Raw genomic sequence first — 15,964 nt, forward strand, 5'->3', positions numbered from 1 at the left:
AAAATTGGACAAAACTTTCTTTACAAAAAAATTTATGACAAATCTTTCTACAGGAAAACTGTTGGAAAAATATTCTGCAGAAAAAATTTTCAAAAAAGTTTCTTGAAAAAAATTTTTTACAATTTTTTTAATTAAAAAAAAATTTTAGATTTTTTTTTCACAAAAAAATTTTACAAATTTTTAGAACAATTTTATGAAATAAAAATTTTGAAAAAATTTTCTAAGCAAACAGCCTGATTTAATTCTCAATGGCAGCAATTTTTGACACAATTTTCAATAAAACATTTTTGACGAAATATTCAATGAAAAAAATTTCCCAAATTTTCTATAGAAAACAAGTAAAAGCGTGCTAAGTTCGGCCGGGCCGATTCTTGAGAGCCCACCACCATAGACTCTGAAAGAAATTTATGAAAAATAAACTTAGTTGAAGGGGCCACCGTAGCGCAGAGGTTAGCGTGTCTGCCTAGAGTCTGAACGCCTGGGTTCGAATCATGGCGAGACCACCAGAAAAAAAAATTTCAGTGGTGGTTTTCCCCTCCTAATGCTGGCAACATTTGTAAGGTACTATGCCATGTAAAACTTCTCTCCAAAGAGGTGTCGCACTGCGGCACGCCGTTCGAACTCGGCTTTAAAAAGAAGGCCCCCTATCATTGAGCTTAATCTTGAATCTGACTGCACTCCTTGATAAGTGAGAAGTTTGCCCCTGATCCTAAGTGGAATGATCATGGGAAAAATTTGCAATTTGCAATATCCAAATCTGTACCTTTTTTTTCAATTTCAATGGGCTTCGTCTCTGCGCCAAAAATAAAGTATGTGCCAAATTTGAAGACGATCGGATGAAAATTGCGAGCTGTAGTTTCTGCAAAAATTAGCATGGAAAGACGGACACACCAACATAGCTTAATCGAATTAGAAAGTGATGCTGTGCAGATAGGTATACTCATCAATGGGTCTATCTCTCTTCCTTCTGGGAGTTACAAACAAATGCGCTAAGTGGTAATACCCCGTACCACAGTGGTGGTTTAGGGTATAATAAAAATTTCTTTAATCTATTATTTAACGAAACCATTTTTTCCCACCTTAACATTCCACCTTCCATAACATCTCAATCTCACCTCAAACAACCTTAAGTTGCCTTCATTTATGCAATGAGATATCACACCAATTCGTACGAGTACAGCTGTTGGTTTTCATAAGAGTTTGGTGCGTGAATTGTCAATCCTTAGTTTATTGTAACTAAATTGAGTTTAAGTGTCATGGTCTTCGTAATATTTTCTCTACCATTTTTCTAGTTTTTTTGCAACATCATCATCATGTGTGTGCTCAAACATTTTCTTCTTAAAAACTGTCACGTTTAGATGACGTGCCGGCAGTTCTTCAGCATTTAAGGTTTCCTTAATCTTGCCCCACTACTGTGTACGGAAAGTTGTTAAGCGAGCTGAAGCGAGCCAATACCACGTATGGTAACGTGTATGTTTGCAATAAAACGAGAACATTAGTCACAAGCATGACATGTTTATCGTACGTAAATCTTTGCTTGTAATTGGACACTGTGTGTGTGTGTGTGTGAGTATGTGTCTGAGTGTATGCTGTTGAAGCCAAGTAGTTTATAGTAGCAATAACTTTGACTTGACATTGTCTTAATAGTAGAGCACAGAGCACTTGAGTAGGGGAATGATAAAATAAAACTTAAAAATAAAAAACTTTAAGAAATTGCTCTTGAGAAAAGTTTTTAAACAAGTTCTTAAGATTTATTAGAGGGTTAATTGATGACATTTAAACTAGTTGTTTGTCAAAGTTCATTTGAGGGGGATGAATTGCAAAGCCTTAAAGTATGCTTTAATTTTTGGCAATTAAATGTAAGAATATCAATTTTAACATAATTTTCCCTAAAAGTTAAACGATTAAAACATATTCCTTAAAAATAAAAAAACAAATTAAAGATATCTTCCAAAGAAATTACATTTTTTATAATTTTCTATAGGAAAAGAACCTTACAAGAAAAATGTAAATTTTGAAAACATTTTCGGTATAAAGTTAAAAAAAAATCAACCATATTTTTTAGATTTTCTCTCACTGTCGCTAATTATTGATTACTCCAGCTCCTCTTTTTTTATTATTAATATGTACCATTAACGTTCTCACTCTTGCCATACAAATATTCATTTTTACTTATTTAAATGCCACAAATGCCACAAATGCATACATGTAATTGCTTTATTGACAATTTTGCAACTAAACGTGACTATTGTATTTTGTTTGCTTTCCAATAAAAATGGTGTGCAGTGCTGTGGAATGCATTAAGGCATCCCAAAGGGTAAACAGCAGTGTGAGTGGTCATAGAATAAAAATGAAATGAAATGAAATGAAATAGCAAGCAAACAAACACACTCACAACCCAAAAAGAGTTCAATTGAACTCTTATTGTATGTGTGAGTGTGTGTGTGTGTATGTGCCTGGCATATCGGCTTTTATGCCATGCCTCGCCAATCAACATTGGCCAACATTTGCCCAAGACTAAGTGAATTCTTATGACACAGAGTATAAAATGGGGTTGAATGGCTGGCTGTTGGTTGGTGTTGTTGATGCCAAGCGCTTGAGCTTCCATAAACATTTGCAACATATTGACCTTTTTTACCACAGTAAAATAAATATACTGCATTGCAACCCTGACATGCATCCCTATGCAAGTTAAAGGAGGACATGACAGGGAGAGCTGATAAATGCATTGCTTTTGAGACGGGAAACTAGAAAATGTCGACAATCTCACGTATTATTGCATTGAGCAGCAGTACAATGTTATTCTAAACACATAGGATGATGAAAACAATCACACGAAACCAAATGTGTATGTATGTAGGAAAATACAAACGTATTTTTAAGCTAAAAGCTTAAGATGACTTAAGATGATTTAATTCAGCCTGGCTGAATAAGGTTTTCCTATAGGAAAACTTTAATTCAGCCTGGCTGAATAAGGTTTCTCCTATAGGAAAACTTTAATTCAGCCTGGCTGAATAAGGTTTCTCCTATAGGAAAACTTTAATTCAGCCTGGCTGAATAAGGTTTCTCCTATAGGAAAACTTTAATTCAGCCTGGCTGAATAAGGTTTCTCCTATAGGAAAACTTTAATTCAGCCTGGCTGAATAAGGGTTTCCTACAGGGAAAACTTTAATTCAGCCTGGCTGAATAAGGTTTTCCTATAGGAAAACTTCAGCCTGGCTGAATAAGGTTTTCCTATAGGAAAACTTTAATTCAGCCTGCCTGAATAAGGTTTTCCTATAGGAAAACTTTAATTCAGCCTGGCTGAATAAGGTTTTCCTATAGGAAAACTTTAATTCAGCCTGGCTGAATAAGGTTTTCCTATAGGAAAACTTTAATTCAGCCTGGCTGAATAAGGTTTTCCTATAGGAAAACTTTAATTCAGCCTGGCTGAATAAGGTTTTCCTATAGGAAAACTTTAATTCAGCCTGGCTGAATAAGGTTTTCCTATAGGAAAACTTTAATTCAGCCTGGCTGAATAAGGTTTTCCTATAGGAAAACTTTAATTCAGCCTGGCTGAATAAGGTTTTCCTATAGGAAAACTTTAATTCAGCCTGGCTGAATAAGGTTTTCCTATAGGAAAACTTTAATTCAGCCTGGCTGAATAAGGTTTTCCTATAGGAAAACTTTAATTCAGCCTGGCTGAATAAGGTTTTCCTATAGGAAAACTTTAATTCAGCCTGGCTGAATAAGGTTTTCCTATAGGAAAACTTTAATTCAGCCTGGCTGAATAAGGTTTTCCTATAGGAAAACTTTAATTCAGCCTGGCTGAATAAGGTTTTCCTATAGGAAAACTTTAATTCAGCCTGGCTGAATAAGGTTTTCCTATAGGAAAACTTTAATTCAGCCTGGCTGAATAAGGTTTTCCTATAGGAAAACTTTAATTCAGCCTGGCTGAATAAGGTTTTCCTATAGGAAAACTTTAATTCAGCCTGGCTGAATAAGGTTTTCCTATAGGAAAACTTTAATTCAGCCTGGCTGAATAAGGTTTTCCTATAGGAAAACTTTAATTCAGCCTGGCTGAATAAGGTTTTCCTATAGGAAAACTTTAATTCAGCCTGGCTGAATAAGGTTTTCCTATAGGAAAACTTTAATTCAGCCTGGCTGAATAAGGTTTTCCTATAGGAAAACTTTAATTCAGCCTGGCTGAATAAGGTTTTCCTATAGGAAAACTTTAATTCAGCCTGGCTGAATAAGGTTTTCCTATAGGAAAACTTTAATTCAGCCTGGCTGAATAAGGTTTTCCTATAGGAAAACTTTAATTCAGCCTGGCTGAATAAGGTTTTCCTATAGGAAAACTTTAATTCAGCCTGGCTGAATAAGGTTTTCCTATAGGAAAACTTTAATTCAGCCTGGCTGAATAAGGTTTTCCTATAGGAAAACTTTAATTCAGCCTGGCTGAATAAGGTTTTCCTATAGGAAAACTTTAATTCAGCCTGGCTGAATAAGGTTTTCCTATAGGAAAACTTTAATTCAGCCTGGCTGAATAAGGTTTTCCTATAGGAAAACTTTAATTCAGCCTGGCTGAATAAGGTTTTCCTATAGGAAAACTTTAATTCAGCCTGGCTGAATAAGGTTTTCCTATAGGAAAACTTTAATTCAGCCTGGCTGAATAATGTTTTCCTATAGGAAAACTTTAATTCAGCCTGGCTGAATAAGGTTTTCCTATAGGAAAACTTTAATTCAGCCTGGCTGAATAAGGTTTTCCTATAGGAAAACTTTAAGTCAGCCTGGCTGAATAAGGTTTTCCTATAGGAAAACTTTAATTCAGCCTGGCTGAATAAGGTTTTCCTATAGGAAAACTTTAATTCAGCCTGGCTGAATAAGGTTTTCCTATAGGAAAACTTTAATTCAGCCTGGCTGAATAAGGTTTTCCTATAGGAAAACTTTAATTCAGCCTGGCTGAATAAGGTTTTCCTATAGGAAAACTTTAATTCTGCCTGGTTCAATTAGGCTTTAATAAAGGCTAAATAAGGCAAACTTCTTAAGACTTTGCTCTGACCAAACATGGGTCTTACCTTAATGACATATTTGAAAATTGCAAAAACCCTCATTCATTCATTTATTGTCCATGGGCTTGCATTCTTAATGTATGTATATCCATTAGTGCCTTCCTAAGATTACTTATTTCTTTCGAGGGAACAAAAGAAAATATGAAAAATAATACTTCATATTATTTTCCTCGAATTATTCCATGCATATTTCAAGCGCATGAAAATGATGCTCACTTGCCGTCACCTTACCCCGATGTTTTCTTAATTTAAGTTGTAATTCCTTGCAAAACGTATAAAGGGAAAAATCTGTTACACTCCCTTTTACATATGCATGCTTAGTGTCTTTAGAGAAAACTGGCACTACGCTGGCTTATGGTCCTTCACCAAGTCAATTTTGTAAATTGGGCAACGAGCCATAAACTACAACGGCAAAAAAGTGTCTGCTCTGCTTCATATTCTTCTGTTTGTCTTCTATATTTCCGGCTGCGTCAGTCGTTTTGTGCGGGGAGGCTGTGGCAACTGTCATGACTTTCATTCCACTGATGACTTTTCGTGTGTTATGCAGTCACACATTTGAGTATTTTTAACTGTCATAAGGATTCAAAGGCTGTCATGAGTGTGGTTTTACACATGACAAACTAGGAAGTGCTTCGGAGCACTTATGAAAATTACAGGAAAGAGGTGACGCTGCAGAGGCAGCTCACAAGTTAAACATAAGTGTGATTTTTGTGGTTGTTGGGTTTTTTTTACTATTATGGTGTGTATGTAACACCCACATAACCCACATGTACTACTTACACTTACAATGTGGTGTTGTCAGCCAGAGACTTTACTCATATGGGTGATGTGTGAACGATTTGACTTTAACTCTCTCTCTGGTTGGGAAATGAGGGGTGTGTGTGTGTGAAGTAACTTTCTGTTTCACCAAAAAATGTCATATTGCTATAATTTTGTGTCTCAAAATGCCCTATAGCAGACACTGGTAAATGTGTTTTTATATACCCTAAAAGTATGCTGCCATTTTCAGCGTTATTTTTGAATGCACTTAAAATAATTGTCGGCAAATGCTTTAAGATATTCAAAGTGCCTTTTTAATATTCTTTTAAAAAATGATGTACCAAAAAATAATTGTGGAAATGGAATGTTCATATATTGAAAACAAGAAAATAATCATTAAATGAGAAATGTGGCATTTATAAATAAAAAAAGGGAAAAAAAATTTTATACAAAATTTTCGAAAAAATTTTATTTCTTAATCACATTTTTTGAAAATTAGAAATTTATTAGGATGTTTAGTCGATTTTTGTTCCTTTAAAAATTTTATTTTTTTTTGAAAATTTCGCCAATAATTCTAGGGTCCACAATTATTTAGCTGTCATTTTAAACGGTGCACGGAGCTATATGAGGTTATAGACCGTACTTAGCATGGATGTTGAAAGTGAAAACAGAGCACAAATTTTTGCAAATCTGCCCATGAACATTCCATTAAGGAACAGGGGAAAACAATTTGTTTGTCTACTACCAAATACCATTTATTGAACCCCATATAACCATTTATTGGTCCCCATATAACCATTTATCGGACCCCATATTGACAAATATTAACATTTTGGGAGGTGTTTTAAGTAGTAAAAAACGTCCTATCACTTGAACCCTATTTTTAATACCATATTCGTAATCTAGTCCCGAATACCTTTTATTTGAGTGTAAAATTCTCATTCGTCTAATATGCCCAACTGGGACGGTTTTATCTTTGGGGAGGCCCTCTTCGGTTAATACACCTAATTTTGAATATTCGATAATCATATTCGTACTCTACTCTTGAATACCTTTTATTGTAGTCCCATATTGTCCCAATTGGTCGACTTTTGATTTGTTGCGGTACTTTTGGTGCGGTTTTGGGCTTGGAGCGGCGCCCTAGGTACTTGGATTACATTTTTTAAGTCATATTCGTATTCTACCCCCGAATACCTTTCATTTGAGTTCCATATTGGCTCGATTGGTCCACTTTGATTTTGGGTGGTTTTGGGCTTGCGACGGCTCCCCATTTACACTCAATTTTTAATATCATATTCATACTCTACTACCGAATACCTTTCATTGTAGTCCCCTATTGTTCTGAGCGGTCCACTTTTTATTTTGGCGGTACTCTTGGGGTGACGCTCTAAGTCTTTTGGATCCAATTTTCGACGGCTTATTGGTGTTATACTCCCGAATACCTTTCATTTGAGTCGCATATTGTCCCTATCGGTCCTCTTTGATTTAAGGCGGTACTGTTGGGACGGTTTTAGGCTTGGGACGGCTCCCTAGATACTATGATCCAATTTTTAATATCATATTCGTATACTAGGCTCCCTGGATATTATGATCCAATCTTTAATATCATATTAGTACTCTACTCTTAAATACCTTTCATTGGCGCCTAATATTGCCCCGATCGATCCACTATTTATTTTGGGCGGTACCTTGCGTTTGAGTCCCATATTGTCCCGATTGGTCTACTTTTGATTTTGGGCACTATTTTTGGCCTGGGGCGGCCTCCTAGGTACTTGGACCCAATTTTTAATACCACATTCTTATTTAACTCTCAAATACCTTTCATTTGAGTCTCACATTGTAACAATCGGTAAATACATATGCCCTGCTGTGGGGTTTTGGATAGTCCCCTCAGACATCAAGGAATACATTATTATTCCAGATTTTACTCTACTCTTAAATACCATTCATTGGCTACCCATATTATCCAAAACGGTAAAAGTGTCCTGGAGGCCACCGTAGCGCAGAAGTTAGCATGTCCACCTATGACGCTGAACACCTGGGTTCGAATCCTGGCGAGACCATCATAAAAAATTTTCAGCGGTGGTTTTCCCTCCTAATGCTGACAACATTTGTGAGGTACTATGCCATGTAAAACTTCTCTCCAAAGAGGTGTCGCACTGCGGCTCGCCGTTCGGACTCGGCTATAGAAAGGAGGCCCCTTATCATTGAGCTTAAACTTGAATCGGACTGCACTCATTGATATGTGAGAAGTTTGCCTCCGTTCCTTAGTGGAATGTTCATGGGCAAAATTTGCAATTTTGGTTAAAGTGTCCTGTCACCCGACAGTTAGGGTGATATTGTTATGCCAATTTCGTACTCTTCTCTTAAATACCATTAACTTGCTACCCATATTACCCAAAGCAGTAAAGGTGTCCTGTTGGGTACTGTTTTTGGGGATGGGTTACCCTCCCGACACTTAGGGTGACATTTTTAGGCCAAGTTCGTACTCTACTCTAAAATACCTTTCATTTGATACCCATATTGTCCCATTCGGTAAACATGTCCGTTCGAATGGGTTTTGGGATGGGGCGTCCCCCCAGATTATTTACCAAATGTTTTCCCAATTTCGGGTTTTTTGAGTACCATAAGGTGGCATACAAAATTTCGGTGAATTCATCTCCAAGATCTGGCGTTTTTAAAAATGGTAGGGGCGAGGGACCTTCGGATATGAAAAAAATTGGTATCCGTTATTCACCGGGTGCTCAAACTCTATCATCTGTGAAAATTTCAGGAAAATCGGTTCAGCCGTTTTCAAGTCTATACGGAACATACAAAGAATCTATCAAACAAACAAAGAGCAACAATTTCATTTTTATATAATAGAAGAAGATTTTTTTAAAATTTAATTTCCACATAATTTTTTATACCCTCCACCGTAGAATGGGGGTATACTAATTTCGTCATTCTGTTTTTAACTACTCGAAATATTCGTCTGAGACCCCATAAAGTATATATATTCTTGATCGTCATGACATTTTATGTCGATCTAGCCATGTCCGTCCGTCTGTCGAAACCACGCTAACTTTCGAAGGAGTAAAGCTAACCGCACAATTGAAATTTTGCACAAATACTTCTTATTAGTGTAGGTCGGTTGGGGTTGTAAATGGGCCATATCGGTCCATGTTTTGATATAGCTACCATATAAACCGATCTTGGGTCTTGACTTCTTGAGCCTCTAGAGGGCGCATTTCTTATCATATTGGAATGAAATTTTGCACGACGTGTTTTCTTATGATATCCAACAACTGTGCCTAGTATGGTTCAAATCGGTCGATAACCTGATATAGCTGCCATATAAACCGATTTTGGGTCTTGACTTCTTGAGCCTCTAGAGGGCGCAATTCTTATCCGATTGGAATGAAATTTTGCACGACGTGTTTTATTATGATATTCAACAACTGTGCCAAGTATGGTTTAAATCGGTCCATAACCTGATATAACTGTCATATAAACCGATCTTGGGTCTTGAATTCTTGAGCCTCTAGAGGGCGCAATTTTCATCCGATTGGATTGAAATTTGGCATGACGTGTTTTCTTATGATATCCAACAACTGCGCCTAGTATGGTTCAAATCGGTCCATAACCTGATATAGCTTCCATATAAACCGATCTTGGGTCTTGACTTCTTGAGCCTCTAGAGGGCGCATTTATTTTCGCATTGGAATGAAATTTTGCACGACGTGTTTTCTTATGATATCCAATAACTGTGCCTAGTATGGTTCAAATCGGTCCATAACCTGATATAGCAGCCATATAAACCGATCTTGGGTCTTGACTTCTTGAGTCTCTAGTGGGCGCATTTCTTATCGGATTGGAATGAAATTTTGCACAACGTGTTTTGCTATGATTTCCAACAACTGTGCCAAGTATGGTTCAAATCGGTCAATAACCTGATATAGCAGCCTTATAAACCGATCTTGGGTCTTGACTTCTTGAGCCTCTAGAGGGCGCACTTCTTATCGGATTGGAATGAAATTTTGAATGACGTGTTTTGTTATGATATCCAACCGCTGTGCCAATTATGATTCAAATCGGTGCATAACCTTACATAGCTTCCATATAAACCGATCTTGGGCTTTGACTTCTTGAGCCTCTAGAGGGCTCATTTCTTTTCGCATTGGAATGAAATTTTGCACGACGTGTTTTCTTATGATATCCAACAACTGTGCCTAGTGTGGTTCAAATCGGTCAATAACCTGATATAGCTGCCATATAAACCGATCTGGGATCTTGACATCTTGAGCCTCTAGAGGTCGCAATTATTATCCGATTTGCCTAAAATTTGCAAATGCAATCCATGGTGGAATGTATATAAGATTCGGCCCAGCACGCTTTAACTTGTTTTTATTTAATTGTTGTAGATAATTTGTCAACATTTAATAATTGTAGAAAATTTTGTCTAAGTTTTGTTGTTTTTTTTTTTAAATTTTGCCAATATTTGTCTTGATAATTTTTATCAGATTGTTTTTTGATCTGTTTACGCTTTTTTCGCGTAGACTATTTTGTCGAATTGAAGATTCTAGTTTCATTTCATGTGGCATGTTTTCCATCTCCTTGTCAAGCTTGACTATCCCATTCCTCAGTTTCAAGACACACATTTTGGTTTACCCACTGAAACACAAGCAAATTTTCATTTAGTAATGCCAACAGCTATCAAGCGATCATTCGAACTTCCGGCTTTGGCTTCGTCTTCGTCTATGAGGGCCTAACGGTGGTGCCAGTCATGTGCATGAGTTCATTATGCAGTCAACACGTGCACAATTAATAAAACCTAATGAGCACACAATCAACACAGGAGGATACAACGTCAAGTGACTGAGAGAACACAAAGTCATCATACACTCACTAACGTGAATTGAAGCAACTACATACCAAGTTTTACACTATGATACATGGAGCATGCAAGCCAACCTTTTTCCATACATACACAAACACTCGCACTCCTCACTCAATCTCTCTAACTCTTCGCTGTAATGAACACAAAAGACATAAGGATGCTTGAAATGAAAATTATTTTCGTGTTGTTAGCTTTCTTCTGTTTCTTATGCCGATTCGCTTCAAAGGATGTAAAGGTTAATTAGCTTTTTCATGTGTAATAAGCCTTCATCGCACAAGGATATCGCACAGATGAATGGGTGTGAATAATCCCGCCTATAGTCAAGATGGCGACGATGGAGCTGAAGTTGACAGTGCTTAGGGTTGATGGGCCTTAACTAAGGGGCAAAATGAAATTGATTCCCAACCAAACTTCCGTTTGCCAAGACAAGTGGCTAAACGTGAGGAAACTGGCAAAAGATAGTAAAAAATAATGAAGTTAGTAGAAATTCGCCACTGAATAGTTGGGTTTGATTATAAAGAGAAGAAAAAATGGTTTAAAGAAATTGAATTTAAAGGTAGAGACAGTCAAAGAAAAATGTTTCAAAATTAAGAAAAAATGAAGAAGGATATCAATTTTATTTTTTTTTTTTTAATTTTTTCAGTAAAAAAGTTTTATCGAAAGCTGTTTTAAGTTAAACAAAATACATTTTTGACCAAGCCCCACCTACTAGTGGATGTGGTTTTTTTTTCCTTCTCTTTATTTCCCATTTCCACATCACCATGAAACTTAAGTAAACATTTATACAATACCCACATGTGATGCCATAAATTTTTTTGCATGTCAATAAAAATTAAGTAAATATGAACTTTTGTTGACATAATTTTATGCCTCTCTCCCCCTCACCTTATCATTTGTGATTTCATTTGATTTTTATTTTTCCTTTTTTTATTTTTACTTCATCTTGACGCATTACCAACTCCCTCAGCCTCTTATCAAGCGGTCGCACCAACATCACTCCACCCCTCCACCACCACCTCCCTCTCTCAGAGCAATCACATTAATATGTCTTTTTTTATGTTTCCTTTTTTTTGCAGATCTCCTTATCGAAATGCTGGGTGTTTTGGCCAGCTACAGTATTACGGTAAAAGAGCTCAAATTGCTTTTCGGCACAATGAAGGCCGTAAATGGCAAATGGCCACGTCATTCAGCGAAGCTCTTAAATGTTTTAAGACAAATGCCTCATCGTAATGGTCCTGATGTATTTTTTAGTTTTCCAGGACGCAAAGGCTCGGTAAGTTTGTTGTTTATCTTACGTTTTATGTTAGTTCTGTTACGTTTGTGCACTCGCTGTACTGGCAGTGCAAAATTTATTGTCCCCCCATGGAATGTCATTCGGCGAGTGTTTGTATGCAGGTCCATTCATATTTTATTTAACAATAAAAAAAAAATGTGCTATACTTGTAAGTTCTTGGGAGATGAAAAGGTTATAAAAAGGAAATTAAAATTAGTAAAAAAAAAAATAAAAAAAAATTAATTTATTCAAAAACTAAATTTATTTATAATATAATATTAAAAAAATATTTTTATTATTTTTTGAAATTTTATACAAATTTTGTCAAAATTTTATTTCTTTTATTTTCAAGTTTTCTTTGCCTGTAAGAGCGAAGATAATTAAATATCACAATTTTATGTTTGTTTCTCTGCCAAATGCCAAAGATCGCAACACATCAACCACTATGGGACGCGTTTCGTCTTTGGTTAGAAGACTTTTTCAACCATATTAGGTGTGATGGTTTCAAGGGCCGTGCGTTGGTATGTTGTATTTGAATCGTATTAATAGCGAAAACGCCTCTATGATACAAATACCACTTGAACCACGCTCAACAACCCTATCTATTATTTGTACTTTTTCCCAATGCATGTGTTTTCGTGTAATGATAGATTTTTTTCTGCGACAATTACACTACTTCCATGGTACACATGATTCTGTGCATCTGTTGGAAGTTGTATTGATGGCTTCGAACGCTAGACAACGGCAACGGCTTTCGCTACCGCTCCGTGTGCCCGTGTGCGCCTAGCGTTTTATCAAAATTTCTTCTCTTTAAGAAGTTTTGTAAAAATCTAATTTCTATTGAAAATTTTGTCAAAATTCCAATTATAAGGAATTTTTTCAAAATTTCTTTTCTATGGGAAGTTTTGTCAAAATTTCACTTTTATAGGAAATTTTGTCCAAATTTTACTTCTATCGGAAGTTTTGTCCAAAATTCATTTTTAATGGAAAGTTTGTCAAAATTTCACTTTTATAGGAACTTTTGTCCAAAATTCATATCTATGGGAATTTTTGTCAAAATTTCATTTCTATAGGAAATTTTGTAAAAATTTCATTTTTATAGGAAATTTTCTCTAAACTTCATTTTATGGATAATTTTGTCAAAATTTTATTTTTATAGAAAATTTTGTCAAAATTTCATTTTCAATAGGAAACTAGCCGAACCGGGCCCGCTCCGCTTTTTAGGGTGGGGACACTTCTCCCTGAATGCGGATAGCGAATTTGTGCCATTGTAGCCTATGACGCTGAATGCGTTCGAATCTTGGCGAGAGCATCGGACAAAGCGGTGCTTATCCCCTCTTAATGTTGGCGACATTTGCGAGGTCCAATGCCATGCATGGTGATTTAAAAACTTTTCTCCAAAGAGGTGTCCCACTGCGAGACGCCGTTCGGACTCGGCTATAAAAAACGCCCCTGATCATTGAGTTTAAACTTGAATCGGAAAGCACTCATTGATGTATGAGAATTTGCCCCTTCACGGTTCTTGGTGGTAATGTTCTTCCTAAGGGTAATGTTCACATTGGGGGAGGGATGGCACCTCAAACATTTTAACTCAAATATGGATATCAAATTGAGGTATCTCCAAAACATGCATTCTGAACGCGTCAACCGCTCTTCAGGTGTCGAAAAACGTTGACCTCTCATTTTATCTTTTACGTACAGGAATAAAAAGAAGTTATTTGGGGCCAAATCAGGACTATACGTCGGATGACCCATCAAATCGATGTTTTGAGTGATCAAAAATGCAGTAGTTTGTGTGACCGATGTGTGAGAGCTCGCATAGTCATGGTTTTCGCCGGTTGGTTTTTCTGATTTCATGGAAGACAACTGGCGCATCAATGGTTGTGTAACACTCAGAATTAACTGTTCTGCATTGTTCTAGTGGTGCGATGGCGACATGTCAAGTTTTTCGAAAAAACAGGCGATCATTTGCTTGGAGGTGATTCGTGCGCGAGCAACTTTTGTTGGATTTGACTCATCTTGAAACACCCATATAGCCGACTACTGTTTACCTTCGGGCTCATCTGTCGCGATGTCATAGCATTTCTTTCGACCAATCGACCCGAGCCAATTTTAGACCGATTGACAAATTGTGTGGGACCCAACGCGAAACATATTTTTTACGGTCATATGTTCATGCAATATTGAATGTATGCTGGTCCCACTAATGCCTAAGGTTGTCTCAATCTCACAATAGGTCATCGATGCACTATTGTTGAGCTAATCCACATCGACAATTGTAAAAAATAATCGCACAGAAATGTTCACGATTTAATTCTATTTTTTTTTTTAAATACTGTAAACAACACAAATAACGCTCGTATGTCAAAACGTTCTGAGTACGTATAACCTCAAAAATGTGAAGCTTTAGGATTGAGCTGTCAGTTGGCAGATTGCAACACAAAGGTTGTCCAATCCCCAATTACAAAAGTCAACCCTCGTATAGGAAATTTTGCCCGATCGGACGGAAAATTGCGCCCTCTATAGGCGCAATATAACATAAAGGAAGCATTCAGTGTTGGATCGCTAATTTATGTTCAATTTTTCAAAAAAATTAATTTTGACGATATTTTCCCAGCTCTACATAAAAGCTGTATTTATTTCCCGATTTCATTGAAATTTTGAACAGCGAGTTGCAATAGGACAATTGATATCCGAATAGAGTATGGCTCTATTCGGCCCATATTTGGCTATACCTGCCATATAGACCGATCTACAGATTCAGGTAATTAAATTTATAATAGGCGCATTTATATCGAGTTTTCGCTGAAATTTAGAACAGTGAGTTGGATAAGGCCACTCGATATCCACGCTGAAAATGGTTCACATCAGACCTGTTGTCTTTTTGGCAACACTGGTTTAAATAGCTCTCGCTCGTTTCGTGTTTTGTTTCACTGTCAAACATCTTCAGTTTGGTCTATAATTTAAACATGAATCGTCTGACAGACGAACAATGCTGGCAAATTATTGAATTTTATTATCAAAATCCGTGCTGTGTAAAAAAATTTAATCGCGTGCTTCTTCCATTTTACTACGAAGCTCATTTTTTTCTCAATGGGTACGTAAATAAGCAGAATTGTCGATTTTGGAGTAAAGATCATCCAGCAGCATTGCAAGAGCTACCAATGCATCCAAAAAAAAAAAACACAGTTTGGCGCGGTTTATGGGCTGGTGGCATCATTGGACCGTACTTCTTCAAAAGTGATGCGAATCGTAACATAACTGTGAATGGTGAGCGCTACCGTGAGATAATATCCAACTAGTTTTTGCATGACATATAGCTTCAACAAGACGGTGCCACATACCACATGGCACATTAAAGATCTTTTAGTGATATACCATGCTAACTTTACTAACAGTTTAACAATATAAGAGCCTTTATCTGAATCCCATATCATCTTTATTGGTCTACGAATTTAAGTTTGGATGTAATGTGTGCTCCATTCTTGAAATACTTCATTTCAGCCCGATTTTCTCATGATCTGTCTGATTTAGTGGTGTTTTCGAGGAAGAGGTGGTCCCCCAGAAACTTGGCCCTGAAAAAATATCAGCATCATGCTCTTCTCTCAAATACTATTTATTTAAACCCCATATTGCCATTGACTTAAGAGGAGTTTACAGGATGAGGCGTCCCCCAAACACATGGCCCCAAAATAGGTTATCAAATTCGTTTTGTAATCTTAAATACCACATATTGCCATGGTCGAAATTTTTTTTCTTTGGGGGTGTTTTGGGAAAGGGGTTAATACATGGTCCTAAATTTGGATATCAAATTCGTATTCTACTCCCAAATATCTTTATTTGAGCCCCATATTGCGATGGTCAGTAAAAAATTGCTGTTTGTTGGGTATTTTGGGAAAGGAGTCGACCTCCAGAATATTGGTCCCGAAAATGGGTATCAATTCTTGCTCTATCCCCCAATACCTTTCATTTAAGCTCCACATTGACATGGTTGGTAAATAT

The 15,964-nt window shown here is 36.6% G+C and overlaps 1 protein-coding gene across 6 annotated transcripts in view; it reads left to right on the forward strand.

Annotated features, from left to right (window-relative positions):
* The window catches only part of LOC106083452 (neurobeachin), a 414,708-nt gene that overhangs the window by 217,239 nt on the left and 181,505 nt on the right, over window positions 1-15,964 (forward strand). For all 6 annotated transcript variants that reach the window (XM_013246475.2, XM_059367989.1, XM_059367990.1 and 3 more), the window contains exon 4: window positions 11,766-11,962. In XM_013246475.2, coding sequence (XP_013101929.2) covers window positions 11,766-11,962 — 197 coding nt within the window. The remainder of the gene's footprint in view (window positions 1-11,765; window positions 11,963-15,964) is intronic.

Source organism: Stomoxys calcitrans, chromosome 4 (genome assembly GCF_963082655.1).
Source record: "Stomoxys calcitrans chromosome 4, idStoCalc2.1, whole genome shotgun sequence".
Lineage (NCBI taxonomy): Eukaryota > Metazoa > Arthropoda > Insecta > Diptera > Muscidae > Stomoxys > Stomoxys calcitrans.